The 23620-nt window shown below is 35.9% G+C and overlaps 2 protein-coding genes across 21 annotated transcripts in view; one reads left to right on the forward strand and one right to left on the reverse strand.

Annotated features, from left to right (window-relative positions):
• Positions 1 to 20802, forward strand: part of camk2d2 (calcium/calmodulin dependent protein kinase II delta 2) — a 35305-nt gene extending 14503 nt beyond the window's left edge. Inside the window, exons 5-22 of one of the 15 annotated variants that reach the window (XM_039674693.2) lie at positions 4870 to 4935; positions 5434 to 5506; positions 5925 to 6027; positions 7355 to 7438; positions 8018 to 8112; positions 8307 to 8429; positions 8550 to 8633; positions 9117 to 9159; positions 10622 to 10662; positions 11558 to 11617; positions 13970 to 14014; positions 14107 to 14155; positions 14453 to 14551; positions 16284 to 16304; positions 17144 to 17219; positions 17923 to 18017; positions 18102 to 18330; positions 19267 to 20802. In XM_039674693.2, coding sequence (XP_039530627.1) covers positions 4870 to 4935; positions 5434 to 5506; positions 5925 to 6027; positions 7355 to 7438; positions 8018 to 8112; positions 8307 to 8429; positions 8550 to 8633; positions 9117 to 9159; positions 10622 to 10662; positions 11558 to 11617; positions 13970 to 14014; positions 14107 to 14155; positions 14453 to 14551; positions 16284 to 16304; positions 17144 to 17219; positions 17923 to 18017; positions 18102 to 18330; positions 19267 to 19276 — 1396 coding nt within the window. In that variant the 3' untranslated portion in view covers positions 19277 to 20802. Of the gene's footprint in view, positions 1 to 4869; positions 4936 to 5433; positions 5507 to 5924; positions 6028 to 7354; positions 7439 to 8017; positions 8113 to 8306; positions 8430 to 8549; positions 8634 to 9116; positions 9160 to 10621; positions 10663 to 11557; positions 11618 to 13969; positions 14015 to 14106; positions 14156 to 14452; positions 14552 to 16283; positions 16305 to 17143; positions 17220 to 17922; positions 18018 to 18101; positions 18335 to 19266 lie in introns of those variants that run through there. The other 14 variants (XM_039674695.2, XM_039674697.2, XM_039674694.2 and 11 more) reach the window with 14 other exon arrangements.
• Positions 20803 to 20858: 56 nt separating this feature from the next.
• Positions 20859 to 23620, reverse strand: part of ank2a (ankyrin 2a, neuronal) — a 74521-nt gene continuing 71759 nt past the window's right edge. For 5 of the 6 annotated variants that reach the window (XM_089132450.1, XM_089132451.1, XM_089132448.1 and 2 more), the window contains one exon: positions 23305 to 23463. In XM_089132450.1, the coding sequence (XP_088988576.1) occupies positions 23443 to 23463 (21 nt within the window). In that variant the 3' untranslated portion in view covers positions 23305 to 23442. Of the gene's footprint in view, positions 23464 to 23620 lie in introns of all 6 variants that reach the window. The other variant, XM_089132452.1, reaches the window with a different exon arrangement.

The following is a 23620-nucleotide window of genomic DNA, read 5'->3' on the forward strand; positions in this document are numbered from 1 at the left end:
TGAGGGCAGCCTTCGGCAAACCAGTAAACCTACTTTCAGCATTACTTTATAGAACTGATTTATAGAATAAAATACATTTTTGCTAAACAAAACTATAGCCTATAGGCTACAGAAAGATAATAGAGTACAAATATATTTTCATATTTTTGCAATATTGGGCGCAATTGGGCCGTTTAGTGAAACTGACCTTTTTAGGGTACCCTTAAACGTCGGTTAGATGACGTTATCGGATCCTAACCCTACCCCAGACCTAAACATACCCCTAAACCTACCCCATCACCTAACTGACGTTAAAGGTAAAGCGTCAGTTTTATATGACGGCCTGGGATCGTCATCTAACCGACGTTTAAGGGTACCCTAAAAAGGCGGATGTTGACGCATGGTCAAAAGACGTCCCAAGACATCATTTATATGACGTCTTGGGATGAGACTGTGTTAAAACTGACGCACATATAGATTATAATCTAACGACAGATGAAGTAAAACCATAAATCTTCATGAGTCCTAATAAATACAGTTCATGTTCTCAATAACAGTTTAAATGAAAGAGTAATTAAAACTATGTTTTACTGCTGATATAAACATTTAGATTAAATATGCCTTTCTCATTAATGGAGTTAAACACTTAAACTGCTTGAAATCATTACTGAGAAGTTGTTGAAAAAAAAATTATATTCAATAAATACAAATATATATATATATATATATATATATATATATATATATTTGTTGTGGAGGCAATGCTTTTGAACACTTTCCCTCTGGCATGCTCTGTTTTAATGTTTTAACTACAGATAATTGCTAATCATGATAATAGCAGATTGTCAGAGAAAATAGTTCCATGCAAATAATGCACAACCATGTCTATCTGTTTCCATTAAAAATATAAATTAATTAAAAATACTATTTGGCCAGTGGAAAAGATTGAGAAAATCTTTCTTTGAAATGTATTTCACTATTTGATTTATTCATTCAAAAACAAGGCAGGGATATAGGCTACTAAAAAAATAATAATAATAATTTATTGTGACACGGCACATCTGTATTTCATATATTCCTAACGTCTTGTTCCTTAACATGGTATCGATAACGTGGATGAATAATCAAATGCAAATGATATGCAGATGTGGATATACATATTTAAACGCAGTTGTAAGCTCCATGGTTTATTTCCATATATTTCCGTTTATTTCCATTCCCGTTCTCATCCCAAGTCGCCATATACCGACGCTTTTGACAATGCGAATACATCCAACGCACATGGCACCCTTTAGCGTCAATATGATATATATATGGGCCAGAAGGCGCCTCCTAGTGGTCTAACCCTAACCCTACCCCAGACCTAAACCTACCTATAACCGAAGCGTGTTATATTGACGCTAAAGGGTGCCATGTGCGTTGGATGTATATGCATTGTCAAAAGCGTCACTATATGACGCCCTATAGGATGAGAACGCGTTGTTATTTCGGGGAGGAGATGCATGTGCGCGCAATCTTCGGCTGACTGGGATTTATAAAGTGAATTCTGTGCAGGTTCTGGTGTACGATTTATAAATCTGAATATTTTTGACTTTCGGGCGCACATACACTTTTAGTAAGGATCCTACGCACAGTTTTATAAATGAGACCCCTGGTCTTTAATAATGTTCTCAAAATGTTAGCACAAAAACATAATTCATATATTGTTCATGGAACTTTTAATGCTTATTTCAGAATTTTCAGAGCAAATTCAAAAGTAACGTTCCATTAATGTTTGTAGAATGATAAAATGGAACGTTCCCTTAACTTTGGTTTAATCAAATTTTTCTAAACATTTTTAAAAAATTGAGCACATTCAGAAATAACTTTTTCATAACTTAATGGAAACGTAAGCAAAACTGTTTTAGAGCATATTTTTGTTAGCTGGGTTGTTGTCAATCCTAAACACTGACTGTGCGAGTGAGCGTAGCCTTAGAAATGGACCAGACCAATGGATTGTGCTGACTTTTGTCTGTATGAAATAAAATAAAAAAAAAACTGGCTTATGATTTAGTTCTGTAGCAGCTGATCTGGCTGATCGGAGAAAGATACACAAACAGAGAGGAGAACACAAGGACAGACAGGCGGAGAAAAATGAGAGACGCAAGCTGTCATATTCAGTGATATTCAACTGTTTGTGACCCAGATTCACACAGTCTGACAAATGCTTGCACTGCTATTTTTGAATACTTTCAGCTTTTGTACGAATAAACATACAATGTTGATTTTTAGTGTAGTTATTTGAATAGAGCTCAACAATACAGGCCACTTCACTCCAGAAGGACCTGAAACTACACAATATTACATGATATTCACAACATTTTGATGAAAATTATAAAATGCTCATAAAATAAAACATTGTGAAAGATATAATAGAAGCTAGGTCTATTTAAATGCTCTCCTCAGTAGCAAATCAGTTCACTCAGCTGTCACCAAAAATAAAAAGAAAGAAAGAAAGAAAGAAAGAAAGAAAGAAAGAAAGAAATCATGCCCATTTAATGATGTTGTATATGTTAATGTAAATGGATGTTGTATATACAAGGCACTTTCTTGTAAAAGAAAATATGCTTAATGGTTTTGTCAAATTAAAAGTTCTATGTAAAAGTTTATTTAAAGCATTGTTTAAAATATTATATTAAATATAATAAATATTGTAATATATATATATATATATATATATATATATATATATATATATATATATATATAATTTTTCCAGGATTTAAAAAAACACTTATTTTGATGTGTTGACTAACATACTAACTTGTGTTAATCAATATTAAGTTGCTAAATTGCAACACCCTAACCCCAAATATATTTAAATACATCATCAATCAAACTTTAGTAATTACATTTCAATTATATTTTAGTTTTCCATAAATGCCTGTCTTTACATTTGGCAGTATACTTTAACCACATTTATAACAACAAATATAAGCAATTACATAATTGCATAAAATTATGTATTTGGCTATGTTCATCTGCAGGTAAATGTGGCCCAAATCCCTATTTTTTTTGTTTGTTTTTGTTTGCTACTCACATGTAACTCAGATCTGTTTTTCTCATGACCGTGTGAACACCACAAACCACATGAATCTGATCTTTACAATGCCGAAGTGGGCCACTTTCACATGTGGCCCTAAATCCGATACAGGTCAGATGTTTTGCAAAGCGACCTCAGTCTGAACAGAGGTCAATTCGTGCGACTTTTACGTCTAGATCAACATTCGTCACGATTCTGTGCTCGTGGGAGTCACTTCAAAGATTTTTCATACACAAAGTTATCAAGAGAGTTTCGAAAGGTAGTCAGTGAAGGATAATGATGTGATGAACTTAAGTCTTGCAGTGATAGCTCTAAGCAAAACATCAGGGCTTGTATCATATGTTTTTAAAAACTCTGCTCTCTTTTGCATCCGTCTTAGTTTTCTTTTATATTGCCTGCGCATAAATTTGCTGGCTTCTGCGGCAGATCACGCTATAAATAAACATTTAATCGCTACTTTAATGTCCCCTGTGTTTACTTTCGTACGGCAGTGTGCTGCGTGTCATCTTTTTATAATTCTTTTGTGCATGCGAGTCAGTCTAGGACGATGTTCTTTTCACACTGGAATCTCATATTGGCCACATTTAAAACAACTATTTCTAAGAACTATTCAAAAACCGGAATTAAGCACTAAGGCTCGCAGTGTGACCTGTATAATCTTCTTTGTATTGTCGAACACAAAGGAAGATATTTTGAAGAATGTGAGAAACTGAACAGTTCTGGGGCACCACTGACTTTGACGTCTATAGTTTTTTTTTGCGTCAATGTTTCCCCAAAGCGGCCTGGTTAACAATATTCTTCAAAATATCTTCCTTTGTGTGCAGCAGAATAAAGAACAGTATACAGGTTTGGACCAACTTGAGGGTGAGTAAATGACGACAGAATTTTCATTTTTGGGTGAAGTGTATCAAAAGCCCTCTGAAGTTAATTACATTTATTACACATTTAAACTATACCAAATTTTAACATGTTCTTTTATATATTGTCTCTGTGATAAGTTCTTTTGTTTAAAAAAAATGTGCCTATGCTTCAATCAGTTTTTTCTTTTGATTGAAAGGTCCTTATACGAAAAGTAGGCCTATGTCACGAAAAAATTGAAGACCGGAAGTACGTCCTTTAGTAGGGATACGGCTCTTCCGGTTAGCTTTTTACAATGGTGGAGTCCGATAGATACCGCTGGACCAAATCTCTCCTCAACCTGCCTGAAGTCACATATGACGATGTGGTTCGGATCGTAAATGAAAACTTTCAAGTGGGAAAGCGTGAAAGCTGAGGTATGGCTGTCTACGTCCTGATGCAGAGCAACCCGGTACACTACAACAACAGCCAAGGGTAGCCGTTCGCCAGTAAGGTAAACGTTTCTATGGTAACAGCGAGTTGGACCAATCAGCAGACGTTCCTACTACACTTAGGATTGGGGGTAGTGTAGTTTTTTACCCATATGATTCTTGTTTTTCTTTAAACAAGTTTGATTTCATACAAACTTATAGCTGGTTTATACATAAGGGCTTGATAATCTAAATCCTTATTGAGAAATACTGTTGACCGGAAGTTCTGGATCCCTACTCCGCATTCCGGAAGCAGGAAGTGTGACATAGGCCTATTGAGTTTTGCAATAATGGTTTGTCCCTCCCCCTCGAAATGTCAGTTGTTACTCCACTTTACAGTCTAACTGTACCACTATCTTGCAAAATCAATTGACTGTGGAAATTATGGCATTTCCCTGTTTCTCTGGTATAACTCCTGAGGAATTCCCAAAACAGATTTTGAATTGCTTTTGATATGCAATAATTTACCATTGACTTCAGGGTTACTGGAGGCGAGCTGTTCGAAGACATTGTAGCAAGAGAGTATTACAGCGAGGCTGATGCCAGGTAAGAACATGCAGACAGACACATTTACAACAGTTACACATTAGTACATTCATTAACGTCAAGTTTGTTCTACATAAAATATGCTTACAGACTGTTCTTTTAGGTCACACGACTCTTTTGTGAGCCTGTTTCTCTTTTGTGCAAGTTATTTATACTGATGATAAATTATACACTGCTTCCCTTTACAGCCTCGCCTCCTCGAGTGTAATTTTGCATGTGTAAAGGAAAATGTGCACGTGTCTTCAGGGCTGGACAAGAAAGTGTGAAGCATGTTATTTATAGATGATTAATCACTGTATTCATTCTAATGTATGTACAATCCTCCATAACTGACTTTTTACTTCATAAAAGGCTGATAAAGTCCCTATTATCTCTATTTTCCTCTAAGTTCCCTCTTTTTACTGATTGTTTCTTGATTTTTTTTGTTCCTTCTGGCCACCATTGTCACACTTCCCCTCTGTCTTACCTTTCTCTTCATCGTCTCTCTCTCTTTCTTAGTCACTGCATTCAGCAGATTTTGGAGAGTGTTCATCACTGCCATGTTAATGGGATTGTCCACCGGGATCTGAAGGTCAGGACACACACACACACTTCTCCAGACAGCGGCGCTGAATGTAGCAGAGTCCAGTGCTAAATTTAGCACAGTCTGACGTAGCCGGATCTCATATTGTCTGACAGAAAATAGCCGTGCTGTGTCTGAGAATCTAATATTTTATCCTTTCATCAACTGAAATCTTCACAAAGCCTTTTAGCTAGTGATAATCAATCCACATTTGCGCAGTTACAATTCAGAGATTTGACAGAATTAGCTTTTTTTGTTCTTCCTCCAATGTTTTTCAACCTGCCGAGGAGGAATGAGTCATCATAGCATGGCTGCTGTTAAAAGCAAATTTGATTCAATAAATAGCTGCTTTTAGAAAAGCCATTACCTAAGGGAGAATTAAGACCATTTAATCATATGTTTGTGTGTTTGCATGCTTTTCTTGAAGCCTGAGAATTTGCTGTTGGCAAGTAAGATGAAGGGGGCCGCAGTTAAGCTTGCCGACTTTGGTTTGGCCATAGAGGTCCAGGGTGATCAGCAGGCATGGTTTGGTAAGTAGGCTACAACAAAAGGTAACACTTTACTTGAAGGGGTGTGCATAAGACTGAAATGACACCCTCATAACCATGACTTGACATATGTCTTGAATATGAAGTTGAGTTTACGCATGTTTATGACAGCTGTCATTAAGTGTCTTTCACTCAGAAATGAGATTTTGAATGCAAATATGACATTGTTTAAGATGTCTTTGTTATGACACCTTGACATAAACCAATACATCATAACCTGTCAGTGTCTTTGTCATGACAACTTGACATAAAATGAAGTTAAACTGTCATGTGGTTGGCTTTGACGCTCTCATGAGGCCATTATAACTGTGCCGTGAATATTTTTCGTGACCTCAACTACAGTGGGACACATTGAATTTGTCATTAAAAAGTTATAATGGCTTCATGACAGCCAATGTCAAAACCAACCACCTGATAGTTTAATGTAATGTTAACCAATAAAGCTAGGTGGTTTCTTAAGTTTGATAATTAATCTGCTATGTCATGTTTATGACAGGTTGTGTTGTCTTAGTAATGTCAAGTTGTCATGACAAAGACACTGACAGGTTATGATGTATTGGTTTATGTCAAGGTGTCATAACAAAGACATCTGACATTGAAAATGTCATAACTGAGCGAATGACACTTAAAGGGATAGTTCACTTTGAAATTCATTTTTGATATGTTTTAGCTTACCACAAGGGCATCCAAGATGTAGGTGTCTTCTTCTTTTAGTTCTTTTGAACTAAAATAATCCTGAAAAACAAATTAGTTCCGACAAAAAAAATTAATCAGCACAACAACATTGAAAATAGTAAGAAATGTTTCTTGCGCAGCAAATCAACATATTAGAATGATATCTGAAGGATCACGTGACAGCTTTGGCATCACAGAAATAAATTACATTTTAAAATATATTAAAATTGAAAGCAAGTTATTTCAAAATGATTTTAAATGATTTCCTTATATTACTGTTTTTACTGTATTTTTGATCAAATAAATGCAGCCTTGGTGAGCATAAAAGACTCTTTCAAAATAATTAAAAATCTTTACCTTAAACTTTTAAACAGTTGTGTATTGTCGTAAAAAGAATAATTAATTAAAACAAATATGCTACACACATAATTCAGATTTTTTAGTACGTAATTAAAGGCTGCATAAAACAGACGTCTATATGGAACACTGCTTTATTAGTAATCTTGCTGTAAACAATTATGCATGACTAAGCTTTTACAAGCCAACTTGGAAAATAACGCCTTTTCATATTCTAAACAATCATGAAATGCTATAGAAACTGTTCATTTATGCCCCTAAACCACTCTTTGTTCAGGTTTTGCGGGTACTCCAGGGTATCTGTCCCCGGAGGTCTTGAGGAAAGATCCTTATGGCAAACCTGTGGACATGTGGGCCTGCGGTAAGGAATCAATGAGCCACAAAAATGTTCACCTCATAAGCGAATTGGTGTGATGGATGTCAACTGTTGAAGCGCATTAACTGATTATTAAATTATTGCAGCCTGAGTTCAGCATTGAATCTAATCTGCCAAATGGAGTGTCCCTGGCAAATTGTCTTTCTGTTTTTAGGCTTAAAACTAGTTAGTCCAATTCAAGCAGTTGAATGAATGTTTCAATTTAGCCTTGATGTAAAAATGATTGCACAATCATTCAAATTCACTTACGGAAAGATGGACAGATGGTAATACCATTGTACTTTGAGATATAGATTCCAAATGGTGCTAAATGTTTGCCATATTCATGCGCGATAGTACTGTCTTTCTTCAAAGAATATCCAGGGACTGTCACCCAAAATTAAACATGACATTACTATGTTAGATGCCAAAAAATATACTTCTACCCTATTCTGTGTGCTGTTCGAACAAGATTGCTTGAAGACAGACATTATAGCCCGGGTCAACTAGCCTTTAGGTCAAGTGTATGTTATTTGAACGACATTTCTCTCTAAATGCAGTTAAACTAAGATATATGTTTCATAGGTGTGATTCTCTACATTCTGCTGGTTGGATATCCTCCATTTTGGGATGAAGACCAGCATCGCCTCTATCAGCAGATTAAGGCTGGTGCTTATGACGTGAGTCTGAATTTCTAATGATTTTCCTGGAAAGGGTTTAAAAAGAACACTAAGAACACACTATTAGAGCTACAAATGTATCTGATGCCAATAACCACTTGGTAACCAATGATAAATTGAGGCTTCCAAGGCTTACAAATTCATACAAACTTATTAAATGACACATTATTGTGTTGTCTTATCCCTTTTTGTAGTTTCCTTCTCCTGAGTGGGACACCGTGACCCCTGAAGCTAAAGATCTGATTAATAAGATGTTGACTATCAATCCTTCTAAACGCATTACAGCTTCTGAAGCCCTCAAACACCCCTGGATCTGCGTATGTGTTTCAACACACACACACACTCACATCCATTCTTCTTTATTATACAACAAAGTCATTTCGTAATCCTCAATACGCTCTTGCCATCATTCTTTGTCTTTCTTTCTCTTTCTGTAGCAACGCTCCACTGTAGCGTCTATGATGCACAGACAGGAGACCGTGGAGTGCTTGAAGAAATTCAATGCCCGAAGGAAACTCAAGGTTAGTTGTGGTCTGGTTTATTTTAAGATTTTCCTCAAACCTCTTCTACATGTCTTTTGCCCAATCTTTAGCTTTCCTCACATGAATTTCCTGCTCACTACATGCAACATCTAGATTTACAATGTTCCTTGTAAATGTAATGCGTTACATTATTGTATCTAATTATACTAACTAAATATATTACATTTGTCCTTTTTAATGATTTGTAATGTAGTTATTTTTGGATAATGGTAGTTATGGGTTATATACTAGCTGGGAATAACTGGACCAAAGTGATAATGTTGAAAATGTACTGTATAAGAAAGAGTTTTGCAATACAACGCTGAGTTATTCTAGCAAACTAGGCATCCTCCAAATACATTTTAATAATGAGGGTATACATTGCTCCTGCTGTTGCTTCTGTACTATTCTTTCTTTAATTTCTCTCTTGCTTGTTGTTTTTCATTTTTTTTTTTTCATTTCTAAAAAAAATTTTGCAACTAGGGTGCAATTTTGACCACTCTCCTGGTCACAAGAAACTTCTCAGGTATGTCTGGCTCTGCTGACCTGTATGTGTGAATGTGTTTGTTGAGGGTGTTTATCCTACAGCTGAATTATACTTTATTTTTAGACACTAACTATAAGTAACTTTGCAACTACATGTCAACTAACTCTCATTATTAGTTGACTGTTAGGTTTGGGTTCAGGTTAATAGAATAAGTTGACGTACTTGCAGAGTTACTTATAGTCAGTGCAGTGTTTGGAGTGTTGGCAGATATTAATCAAATATCTGAAATGAAATAATATAATATCTGGAATATCAAAATAAAGTGATTCCTAGACGTATTATTTAATTTTTTAGAACTAAGGCAGTATAACATTTTATTGAACATTCCTTTCCTGTTCATCATTGCTTTATCTCTTTTTTTGGGGGGGGTCCTGTGTGTCCTGTGAGGTAAGAGTCTAATCTGACATAAGAAGGGGAGGTGTTTTACTCTAACAAGTCAGCTGGTTTGCTTGTTTGTCACACTTCCCTGTTACTCTGAGCTACTAATTACCCTTGTTTGCATGTAATGTAATGTAAACGGATTACATTCATAATGTTAACTTGCCTTTAGTCTACATGTAATTTCTCAAATAAAAGGCAGATTGAAACTGCAAATACACACATTCAATACTATAATAACAAACAGTACTTTATGAATGTAATCATGAAAATAATTTTAAGTAAGTTACTGGGAGTAAGTATATGTGTCCTGTCTTGCTCATAGAACAAGTATCTGGAATGCTTGCTGGTTATATTTCCATCTGGATGTGTGGAATTTTACATTTATAAATAAGGTGTAATGAAAAGGTTTCGCATTTTCTCATACATGTTGGCTGTTAGCTAAATGTAGCTGGAAACATGTTATAATAGCTTTAATTTAATGCATTAGATGAATGGTCGTCTGCACTGAATTTGTGATAAACTATTCTAAAGCAACTCTTTCTTCGAGGAAAAATGTATGCACTGCTTTTTACTTTTGGTTCAGGAAGTTTGAAGACCGTAAACTATGTTTGCAATGCTAAAGGTTATTATTATATTATATACTACGTACATAACACATAAACAGTTCAATCATCAAGTCATTAAGAATGAAAATTAATAATGTAAAGGGATGATTTTTGTTGTTTTAAGGTACAAATTTCACTTTTTTTTCCTGGAAATTGTCCAGTTTACAGTCATAGGCAGTAAGAAATTTGCATCCTCTAAGAATAGAATTGCTTACTCTGGGTTTGATTGTGACATGGGTTTAATCTTTTTGATCCCATAGCCTTGCATTTATGTTTCAAGATTTCCTATCCTAAAAATGAATGATTTGTTTGACTGTAAGTTGTTTCTCTTATCCGAGGTCTTGTGACACAATAAGGAGAACAATAAATCCCAGAATGCCTGCTGCATGTGCCTTCATGGATTTGTAATGTAATACATAATTATTCATGTTCTCTTTTATTTTTTCACCCAACAGCAGCCAAGAGCTTATTGAACAAAAAGACAGATGGTGTGAAGGTGGGTTAAGTCTATTTTATTATTAATCTTTTGGCAAAACTTAGATATAAAGAACATGAGTTCTTGGCAATGGCTGAGAGTAATAATGCAGCAGAACATTGTGCATCCTTCAGGTTGCATTTGTTTGTTGGTTGTTTTTCCAGAAAATCTAAGGTCTTTAAATAGGTTCAATTTCCAATTTAATGACTTGTTAATAGATATAATATTATATATGCTGTGGCATTTTGATACATTCCATTTCAATTCCAATTTTCAGGTTTTATGGAAAATGTATAACATTTTGGCAATAAAAATCTATTTTGGCCTTTCAGTCATTTGTGAAATGTCTAGTTTAGTTAATTTCCTGAATTAGCTGGAAATTAAATGGAATTGCCCATCATTCTAATGAGTATTTAACTGTTTCAGTATATACATATATATAATATATATAATATATTATATTATAATCATGTGAATTGTAATTCACAACCCAATTTTCTTTTACAATCTCACAGTGGTGCACAAGAAATTGTCTCTTTTCGATCATGGAAAGTGCACTGATGATATATTCACAATAATACCAGGATGTAAATTGTAAATGTAATTTTTTATAAAATAAAAATGAAGAATACTCAGGACTTTTAATTTTATGATTTTATTATTTGTGCCACAGTATATGTTCAGGCTTGTGTCCACCGTTGTTTTGTGAGTTGTATTCATCAGATCATGCACAATTAGATCCCTCTCATGTGAATCTATGCTTGTCAGTGTATCTGTATATACATAGTTGTGGATTCCCTGTCACAGAATTTCCCCCCCCCCAGTCTTGAGTAATTTTGTTTCCCTAGTGTGATGTTGTAGACCCCATCAGTTTGATATCTTGTAATTTGTGATCTGCTCCTCATCCCACTTACAGGTTAACAACAAAACCAACATAGCCAGCAGCCCTAAAGACACAGGCCCCGCCCCAGCACTGGTACCCATGACAGCAACCCCACCCCCTGCATGATGTCACCCCAGTAGACCCTCCCTCTTTTACCAACGAGCCAGATTTGCTTACAAATTTCACCACAATGCTCTGGTCCAAAACCTGGCTGCGTACTACCTACACAGGCAGCTAGTTGTAAGGCAACATCCTAACAGTCAAGCAATCTGATCACGCAGCGACACAAAATAACATTCATCATGTAAAGCACATGACTGATTTGATTTCAGAAGTTTAATGTTAGCATGTTGCTAAGCTAACAATGCAACAAGCAGAAATGTTTCAGTACATATACAGCACATCTATTTTAGTCAGTATTTCTTATATTGCATTGCATTCTGGGATTGGTTTATCAAAAAAGGATGCTGCCTTCTGCCTTAGGGTTCTGCCTAATTTTGGAATGCTTTCACATAGTTTGCCTTTATTGTCAATGATGCCTAAAATGATGCATCAATTGTATGCTTTAAACTATTTACAGTATGTGACTGTTAATATGCAAAGAAAACCAAGGGTTGGTAAATCTGGCGCTGTTGGTGTGTCTACCCAAGTTCTGCGAACCTTGCATGACTTTATTTACCTCTTATGTCACCTTTGTCACACGTGTTTTTCTTCCATTTGAAGTCTTAATTACTGGAAATTTAGGGTTGTATTTAAACAAATTGTGTTTGAAACATCAAAAGCAACTGCTACTGCTGCTTGATGTTTTATAGTGATATAATTTCATGCCGTCTCAAGAACAAAAATTCATATAACGTTTGTGGTATTTGCTTGCACAGTCATTGCCATTAGTCTACTACTTTTGCCCATTTGTATTTCCCATTTGTTTAAATCTAAATCTTGTTGAGTCCGAGTGTCTTTCTCTGACAGATGCATAATTTAAGGACTTGGAGTGAATGCTTTGCAGTGCATGGCTGGTGTTAGCATTGCTTTGATAGGCTTATATGCTTTAAGCTCTTCGCTGTGTGTAGTTTGACATCGTTTGCCAACCTTAATGATGCAGACATGCACATATACAAATGTATGTCATTGACACACTCACACTGACACACACAGATTTTTCTATCTGTCACGCACACTCGGAGGGTTTCTTAGACAAGTGTCAAGCACGCATATGTAATCTTCTCTAATCTGGTGATTAGACAAGACATGATCAATTCTGCTCAGTCCTGCTCAAAGACCACCAGACTGAATAATTACATTGTATCTATCTGTGTGTGTGTGTGTGTGTGTGTGACCTAGGGATCACCCGTTTCTGGTGATACACTGCCTGTTTGTTAAAAAAGAAAAAAAAGATCTAACCATTATTGCAAGAGAAAACTGATCCAAAATCTGTATTTCTTGCGATTTATTTAGTAATTCCCATAAATCACATATATGGCAAGCAATACATGTAAAAACCCATATACAGTAATACATATGTCCATGTATACAGTTAACTCTGAAATAAAAATATATGCATTCAGTAATTGTAATGGAGGTATTTTAAGCATACACTACCAGTCAAGTTTGGAAAATTTAAAAATAGTTTTTAATGCTTTTGAAATACGTCTCTAATGCTCACCAAGACTGCATTTATTTGAACAGTAAAAAAGATAAACCATTCAGAAGATAAGCATTTATTTGTAATGGGAATCTTGCAACATTATATATGTCTTTACTGTCACGTTTGGTCAATTTTATTGTGTCCTTGTTGAATAAAATTATAATATCTTTAAAAAAAACAGCTTTTGAATGGTAGTGTATATCTTTCATGTAACGTTTGCCATATATCAGATTTCTAGAGACAGAGCTTTTTCTTGTGTTTTTGGTAACTGCTATAGAAGTGTGCACTTGATTGTACTTCATTATAAGTTGCTTAGATAAGAAAGTCTATGGCAGTTCCAATTATACTGCAAACCAATAGGATATTTTTGTTTTATTTTTGAGCGGGAAAAGGAGTCATTTTAGAGAATCAGGATTTGACTAATGAGTCAACTTCTAAAATATTAGAGAGGTCCAATCCACATGCATTGAGATTTCAAATACTCCAGGTTTATTATTGTTTGGAGGATATTTTTCACAGTAAACGTTGGTGGATTGAGAGAAGGAAGTGTGTTTCAGACTCCATTATCATGCAGGACACACGATACATCACATCCAATGAGAGAAATCAGATAATGTTCTGAAAGTCTTGTCATGCTGGTTGAATTTAGTAGTTTGTATACAGTATATTATTTTCCTTAATCCCTGGAAACAAAATCATTTGCAATTTCATGCATGTTGTGTCTTGTACGCAGCCATTATTCTGCTATCAAGCTTACTTTTCATATCCAAATATTAATAATGTTTATTCACTCCTTTCAGGAGCCACAAACTACCGTGATCCACAACCCAGTGGACAGAAACAAGGTAACAGGACGTTTTTCTGTTAGCAGTGGTATGTTGCCATGAATGCAACTGTCCAGTCTGAAAATGATGATTCACCTTTCGCATTTCTCCAGGAATCTACAGAGAGCGTCAACACAACTATCGAGGATGAGGACCTTAAAGGTAAAGCTTGACGTCTCTCTGCCCGCGTGTCTCCCCGTAGACGTGCTTGTTGCTGTTTTCCCTCCTCCATATGTCTTCCATCCGTGCTTCTCGTCACGTGTACGTTCTTATACGTTCCCCACCGAATTTGTGAGTTCTGCCTGTTGCTCCCATTCTCTCCCCTGTTCCTCCTTCGTTCGTTTCCCCGCTTAAGGGTGTCTTGTTTCAGTATTTCTTGTCGAGTGTGCTATTTGAAATGTCTTCTTTTTCGTTTGTCCTGCTCCTGTTGTTTCTTCCTCTCATTGGTTCAATGTACAGCCAGACGCTTTGGAAGCCTCAGCATTAATTCAATCTGGCAACCCGCGGGCCGCCCGCAAAACTCCGAGCCCAAGCAGGCGCCCAACTCCTCGGTGCAGAGTAAGTCTGTAACGGGCAGGAGACAAAATCACCCCGTCCTCCCCTAACGTCGTTCAAATGCTTCGAACCCCCCTGTATGAACGAGAGGCGCCTCAACAACTCCGATATGCCCTTTTAAGGATATTAATTTACAACTCCAAACTTCATTCTTCATCTATGCTCCGAACGTTTTAATCCATCCAGCTGCTTCTATCAGACACACGTTTGTGTCTGCCTTTTTCTCATGGACTGCATTTTAAGACTTTGAAAAGCCAAGGAAATCATAAATCACGATAGTTTTAGTCAGAAGAAACATCAGATTCTGATTTAGGTTAGCATTAAAAACACACAAATTCCAGTCTGTGAAGCAGAGGGAGACATAGATGCGTGTAGCATGTGTTAGAAAGGCCTGATGGATTAAAACCAAATCTCTGAATCAATAGAGATGCTCAAGTAAATGGGAAATCAGGTTTTAATGTGTAAGTACCAGAACATGCTTTCACTAATATGCTCTTCATGAAAAGACCCCCTCTCACCGTCTCAAATTTCCTCGATGTGGGAGAAAGACCCTTCTTTTGACTTAAGTGCTCTTCATTCATGACAAAAAACCACCTGGCTGCCTTTAAGGTGCTTGAGGCCTTCCGGTTTCACCACTAACACACCTCTTCTTACTAAGACATTTTACCCCTGTGTCCTAGGACTACTGTAGATTCTGCATTGTCCTCTATTGCACCCAATATTCCTAATACGGAGAGATCCACTGCACTTGCTCCGGTATCCCATCCTGCCTCATGCCTGAGAGCCTGATGTTTGCTCCTTCTTTTTAGTATCCCTTCCCCTCCCACCAATCCAACCAGAAAAAAAAAACCCTAACCCTGTATTCAAACAAATAGAATCACTTTGGATTTGTTCAAGCTCAGTAATATGGAATGGACCTAAACCAGTATTGAAAGGACAATACGCTATTTTTCAATGTCAGATTCTGTTTGCTCTTTATGTTGACATCACCATAATGACAAAATTCATTTTGTCTAGACTCTAGAGTCTGTGTTTCACATGATGAAAACAAAAATGTGTTTGCATTATTTTGAAAATATTACATGTTGCGCTGATGCAGTGAAAAGATATGGATTAATTGATTTTTAACACTCTAATTAATCACACTAAATTCACAATTGACAGCCCTTATTCTTTTATGGTTATTTATTTTTCCTACAAAAACCATTTTGATATCTTATGAAACACAGAGGAGAATGGTGTTTCCACATATGCTAACAGTGGCATTATGCTGAATAATGAAAATGGTGTTGAAAAAAGGTTGACGGCCCCATGTTACAAAGCATGTCCATTGTTAGAGAGAACAAGCATTAGATGGAATGCTTTTCTGAAGAAAAGTAAAGTCCTCTTTTTCTCATTTGAAAGCCGCAAACCCTTTTCCATCTCATTTGTCATTCAGTGCCTTCCGGGCGAAAGACATCAGCTAGAAGACGTATCCATTCCCTTTTTTCTTCTCATCTATTAATTTGCAGAAACCATAAAATCAGTGCTGGAGAATGATAGAATTAATATTTCACATTAAATGAACTGTTAAATATTAAAAGTACAAAGTACATTTAACGTCTTTTTGCCCGGTGGGCTGGAGTTATTATGTCATCATCAGTAGTCGTAGATGCATTGCACTAGTTTTATTTGGTGCTTTCATACGAAATTGCCTTTTTGACCAATTATGAGCCATCTTTTTGCTGTCCCTTAGCTTGCCAAGTTATCAATAAAGGTAATTTTAAACTTTAATACTTTGAATGAAAGTGTTGCCTGTGATTTTTCTATCAGTAAACACTGCTCATTCTGAAACTCATCGTAGAACACTTGGAGTTCTGGAATACACTTTCCTTTGGGTGCCCTTTGTTTATCGAGTGTCAAAATTGTCTCTTTTTAATAATACAGTACATAGAACAGATTGTGCATAGACATACAATTCACATAACTTCTCTGTTAGCCACTTAGGGCTGGGCGATATTAATAACTAAAACAATAAAAAAAAAATACTCATATATATATATATATACTCGATACTCAGCATATATCTTGATATTTACGTACAGTATTTGCTCTGATATGGCTTTTTTAAATAATCAAAGCAGGTTTTTCACAATATGAACACAAGAAAAAGTTTATTTTTTATGTAAATGCATCATCAATGCAATGAAGAACCCTCATGAACATGTCTGAGTGATCATAAATCAAACTTATCAAAATCAACATTGTGTTACGTCTCATATTCATGAATTGTTAGGCAAAAAAGAATTGTGAAACGTGTCTAATCACATCATCTTTTTAATGGCCAAATAAAAAGCATAATTAAACTCATTACGATATATCCAGTATAATTCATTGCAAATATTCGATATATCGCCCAGCCCTGAAGCCAACTAATAACTGAAAAGACAGAAGCTATAAAGGTTCACTGCAAATTTGTTTCTGGTGCTTTCTAAACAAAGGTTTGCATTTTGTGGATTGCATAAATTCAGTGTAAATTGAGATGTTGATTTAATAATGTAGTTTTGTGCCGTGAGCATGTCCGACTCACACGCTAGACATTTCTGTGTGTTTCAGCTCGAAAGCAGGAGATCATAAAGGTGACCGAACAGCTGATTGAATCCATCAACAATGGCGACTTTGAGGCTTACGCGTGAGTGAACACACAAACCCTTAAGAACACCAATGCATTGCTTTATTTTCTCTTAATAACTGCAATTATATTTAATGGTCACCTTTTCAAAACCGGTGCTCCGTCAACAATTAGAACCAAGCCTCACTTAAAGGGATAGTTCACCCAAAAATGAAGTCAGTAATTACTCACCCGTCACCCCCATGCTGTACCAACCCCGTACGACCTTTTTGCATCTTCGGTACACAAATGAAGATATTTTTTTATTTTTTATTTCTCGTTGCTTGATAATGTTTAAATATTCCATGTGACTCAACTATAAGTTTAAACTTATAGTTGAGTCACATGGAATATTTAAACATTTTCCTTCTGGGCCGTCAAGTTTCAATCCCATGAAGCCTATGGAGGAGTGATCTAGCTCTCAAATTTAATCAAATATATCTTCATTTGTGTTCTGAAGATGAACAAAGATCTTATAAGGGTTGGCACACCATTCGGGTGAGTAATTAATGACTTAATTTTAATTTTTGGGTGAACTATCCCTTTAATTACAGCTTTTGATTGGCAGATTGGAGATCAAAAGGAAATTTAGATGATATCAGCGACTACATACATTCACATTTATTCTTCACAGACTTGAATTGTAACATTCCAGGTACTTTTGTACCAATCTGTGCCCACAAAACGAGACTTTTAGCTTTACTTTCTGCTCTCTTTCTCACAGAAAGATTTGCGATCCTGGTCTTACTTCCTTTGAGCCAGAAGCTTTGGGAAACCTGGTGGAGGGACATGACTTCCACAGGTTCTACTTTGAGAATGGTATTTAGACTAATATCTTTACACACTTGCAAACAATACCTTGAATTTTTACATCAGTAATTTGATCACCGTAATATCCTCTAGCTCTGTCTAAAGGTAATAAGCCTGTACACACTATCCTGCTGAACCCCCATGTGCACCTGATCGGGGAGGATGCGGCGTGTATCGCGTACATCCGTCTGACCCAGTACATGGATGTCAGCGGGATGCCCCGCACCATGCAGTCAGAGGAGACCCGCGTCTGGCACCGTCGAGATGGCAAGTGGCTGAACATACACTTCCATCGCTCTGGAGCCCCAAGTGTCCCCATCAAGTAAGACTCTTAGAGCATTTCTACTGTTTAGTTTAGATGATAATGATATTGATTGCAAAGGGGTCATTCTAATTTAGTTAATCATACCACCAGTGACAGTAAAGACATTCATAATGTTAAAAAAAGACTTCTATTTTGAATAGTGCTGTCAAATCGATTAATTGCGATTATATATGAAGAGTTCAGATGCAAAAGCCTCTAAGTGCCATTTGAAATTTTCTTCTAGAATGATCATTTTTTATCAAGCTTGTATATTTAAGTTCAGTAATTTCACTTAAATGGCAATTCATAGGTAATCTTCATTGTCATTTAAGTGAAATTACTGAACTTAAATATATAAGCTTGATAAAAATGATCATTTTAGAAGAAAATTTCAAAAAACTCTTCATATATATAAAATTTACAAACTTATTTTAGATGCGATTAATCGAGATGAATCTATTTGACACCAGTCATTTTAAATAAATGCTTTTATTTTTAACGTTTTCCACAAATTATTAAGCAGCACTACTGTTTTCAACATTGATAATATTAAGAATTGTTTCTTGAGCACCAAATCAGTATATTAGAATGATTTCTGTAGGATCATGTGATGTTGGATTAATGACATCTGAACATTCAGCTTTGCCATCACAGGAATAAATGACATTTTAAAATATATTCAATTATGAAAGTTATTTTAAATTAATATTTCACGATATTTCTGTTTTCACCGTATTTTTGAAAAAATATGCAGTCTGGGTGAGCTGAAGAAACTTCCTTTAAAAGATACAATCTTACCGACCTCATACTTTTGAATGCTAGTATAATCGAGACACAAATGCGGAAGTAATGACCTGTTATTATTAAGCTACATGAAAATATATCAGTGAAAAACATGAATTCATAATTTAGTTGAATTTGATCATACTAATTTAATGTTATGCTTATTTCTAGGTTTTGCTGATGTGTGTTTGTCTGTGTGTATTTTTGTAGTTAATGGCATATTAAGCTTCAATATTTCCCAACTGAGGAGAAACCATCGGCAAAAACCCAACCATCTGTCAGTCAAACTGGAGGTGTGTCTCCTAAGCCACACCTCCTTCCCAACAACCACGCCCCTCCCCCTCCTCTACCCCCTCCCCCTTGAGGGTCGTTTACATGTTATCACACATGGACCAGAGAGTTCAAGCATTTTGCTAAAGGTCGTCACCTACACCAAAACCCATGGGCCATTCGCATATATGGACATTATTAAAAGGAGTGTATTTTTAAAATTTTATTTTCTGTTTCTTTTTTTAAGCTGTTTTGGTATGCATTTTAAATGTATAGATATGTAAAGAGAATCACCTTTCCCCAAGTCTGTACTGTATTTTTACGTCTATTTATGTGTGTGCAATATATCAAATTTTGAAAGATAAGAATGTTAATATTGAGCTTGCTATTGTTCTGGTGATGTACATATGTCGTGATCGTTCAGATAAAAAAATGATAAAATAAAAAATCTCTTTTAAAAATACGTACATTAAATTCTGGCTTACAGCAAAATTAAAAGATTTTAGTAACCGCTGTCAAAAAGCTTTGTTTATATTCGCTAGCTTACAATGTTTGGCTCCTTAAAGATTCTGAATTACTTTACTTGATTTAAGAGAACTGCAGAATACTAATATGGACTGTATGTTTATCTTTATGTCATAGAATATGAGAAAAAAAATGATATCAATGAGAATGTAGCATATATGAAACATCAAACTGACAAGCATTGGACAAATGCATGGAGGACTATTTTTTTTTATTTTAATGACCATGCTGTATTTTTTCTTAGTTTATGTTGTGTAATTCATGGTTTCCTTATCAAATTGTGTTTTATTTCTATGAATATCATCAAGATTTGATACAGTAATAATGATAGTGAATACCATCATCATCACGAACCAACATATCTAGAAGTATCACCCTTCCTTCAGATCTATGTAGCTTAAATTTTCCTATACTGAGTGGCTGTGAAAATATGACTTTATATCCTTTGACTTTATATCATGGCTGTATGAGAAAAAATAAATATAAGTAGCTTATGAGAAATCATGCATCGTTTTCACACATTTGTGATTTTTATTTATCCCGACATTATTTTCGCCCATAGCAAGAGCAGCGAAAGTGAGCTGAGCCTGATTTACAAGCATGCACACTGCCCTTAGTGGCGACTTTGTGTCTTTGAGCCACTCAATCAGAAGATGATGTCATAGAGGGTGATGTCGGAATGGAACGGTCTTCCTTGAGGAAAAACCTCACCACTAACTGGACTATGCCAACACCATAATTTCCATTTTTATCCATGCTCCTTTTTCTCTTCTTAAAGACATTTCCTCTGCTGATACTTACAGAACCTCAACGCCAATATGAGGATGTGAACTACATAATTTGTTGCCATGGTGGCGCTAGCAAATCAACATATTTAATGAAAACTACAATAAAGATGTGATATGTACTGTACGTTTTGATGTCACGTGTCAGCTTTCTCTCCACACACAACCAGAAAATAACCAAGATTATGACACTTGTACACTTTTATTCTCTTTCAGCCATATACACACACACTGCAGCCATGGTATAGTGTTTAAATGTCTTTTTTAAAAGTCATATAGTAAACTAATACATGCCTTTTAGGATAGATATTTATGTACCATATATATATGCATATTTTTTTTATCTCCACAGACATAGAATGCGGATTCAGAAAATTAAAAGTGGGCCAGTCACAGTGAAAGTAGTAGCAGTGTTCAACTTTAAAGGGATAGTTCACTTTGAAATTAATTTTTGATATGTTTTTAGCTTACCTCAAGGGCATCCAAGGTGTCTTTGATTCCACAGCATTTTCAATTTTGACATTTTTTGGTCAAACCGTTGTTGTCTGTCAGTCATATAATGCAGGTCTATGGAGCCCACCTCAAAGAACATGCACAGAGAAGTCAAAATTAAACATGATTTAATGACTTGTTGATGGTTTCACTAAACATATTTACATATATCGAAATCGTCTTCCATTGCGATTTCCCGTATATCTAAATATGTTTAGTGAAAGATAAAACTTCTGAAATCTCAGTGTAAACAATGCGTGACATACATACGCACGCGATCATGTTGGAAACGGTTCAGTTCAGTTCGGTTCAGTTGGACATCTGATTCAGATCAGTTCGACGGCTGTTAACAAGAGGTAAAAACTATATAAACACTGTTCGTTTTCTCACACAAACCGCTCATTTCGTGTCTTAGGCCATCAGCAAGTCATTAAATCATGTTTAATTTTGACTTCTCTGTGGATGCTCTTTGAGGTGGGCTCCATAGACCTGCATTACATGACTGACAGACAACAACGGTTTGACCAAAAAATGTCAAAATTGAAAATGCTGTGGAAACAAAGACACCTACATCTTGGATGCCCTTGAGGTAAGCTAAAACATATCAACAATTAATTTCAAAGTGAACTATCCCTTTAATGAGAGGATGACTTTTAATGCTGTTCCAGGGCCAGTTTCCAAAACCCAAAACATTATAAGGGTTACAAAGCACAGCTGGCCTCAGATCAGCTTTAAAAACAACCTCTGCTAACACAGCTGTATTAATCTGCAGTTAAAAAGAAAAGGTAATAAGAACATCTCATGGTACGCTCTTCATCCCAGTGGTCTCGACTAAAGCTAACCTGTGATTTGGTGAATCAAAAGAAATATTCACTCGTTTGGACCGGTTTCATGACGCACAAAGTATATAAATGTAATACATCAAAATAAAACATTCTTTTTGAAAACATACATCCATTATGCTCTTCTGAAACCAATAAGATAAATACCTCAGAGATTCCCTAACACATACTGATATTGAGTATTATATACAGAAAAAAATGAATAAAATACCACATTTCCGTTTTCACGCACACTCAACTGCACACGCTCAAAGATAAGAATAAATTCAAATGGAAAGTTTAAAAAATAGAATCATATGTGTAACATTTAACTGATCATTTAAAATTGATTCCACCTTTGCTTTCTGAGTCCCTCTTGAAACGCTTGTCAAAGTAAGTTTAAAACCAAAAAAACGTGTGTTGATGTGATCTATAATAACAAAAAGCTGTACTGAAATGTTTAAACTCCAGTGATGATGAGGATGACTAGAATTGCTACAGATCACAGACACAAAGAGAGGGGTGAGGCTGAAAAATGACAGTCATCTAACCATAGAAAGAGTGTTATTAATACAGTAAGTGTCTGCTGCTAGCTAAGCATGCCTGCGCTAATATCCTTACAGGTGGCTAATGTGATCTACTGTCATTTTAAAAATGCATATTATATATACTCTCCATGGACAGAATACACAGACACACAAATACCCCAACAGCTGATAAAGAAGGCAAGAAGTTTTCAGACATCTCAACCGTTGAGATTAAAACAGCATGTCATGATGTGGCGATAGAATGCAATGATATTCAATAGTCGTGGTAGGCAGTGCAGCACAGGTTCAGTTAGTTCGAGCTTAAAATGTTCCGAGAATGAACGAACAGGACTTTTTTTTTTCTGTTTTGATAAAAACATTTTGGTTATTGTGATTTCCTTTCTTCTTTTTTTGTGCGTGAGTGTATTTGTATTCATTATTTCATAACTGAGGGGTTTAAAAAGCAAAGGAAAGGAAAGGAAAGAACACCCTTTGGTCACAATGGAAGACAAACAGATAAACACTCATGGTGGACTGGGGAAAATAAGGAGCGAGAAAATATTGTCCGTTGACTTAAACTGGGCAAACATCCAGTTTGACTGGACAGGAAGACTGGAAGCGGCAGGAGTGAAGTGCACTCTGGGATTGCATGAGCGTGGTGCATAGGAGTGGTTAGGAGGGCGGACAGGCTCAAAGAGAGGAGCGATGGAGATTGGGAGAGGAAAATGAAGGTAGGGAAACCATCACTCTGACTTCTCTTCAGCTTCCTCCCTCTCTTCCTCTCAGTCATTTTGGGCACAGTAGTGGTGAATGAGGTGATGGAGGTGATGCTGTAGGTTGTCATGTGGCTCAGATCGATCGTCTATCTGGTCCACACACACACGCTTCTGTCCCCCAGCATCCCTCACTACTGACCTCCTTTGGGTCCTAGACTTCTGCATCCTCGTCCTGTAAATGAGAAAGAAAGACCAATCAGGGTCTTACAGTGCAGAAATTGGTGTTTTAGGTCCTTATTAAAGGTTCCAAGTGGAAAAACATGGAAATCCCTTAGTATTTTTGTGTAAAGTCAGGGTAAAACATTTTATTAGAGAACTAAAGACATGTA

The sequence above is a fragment of the Pimephales promelas genome, chromosome 6 (genome assembly GCF_988280905.1).
Source record: "Pimephales promelas chromosome 6, fPimPro1.hap1.1, whole genome shotgun sequence".
Lineage (NCBI taxonomy): Eukaryota > Metazoa > Chordata > Actinopteri > Cypriniformes > Leuciscidae > Pimephales > Pimephales promelas.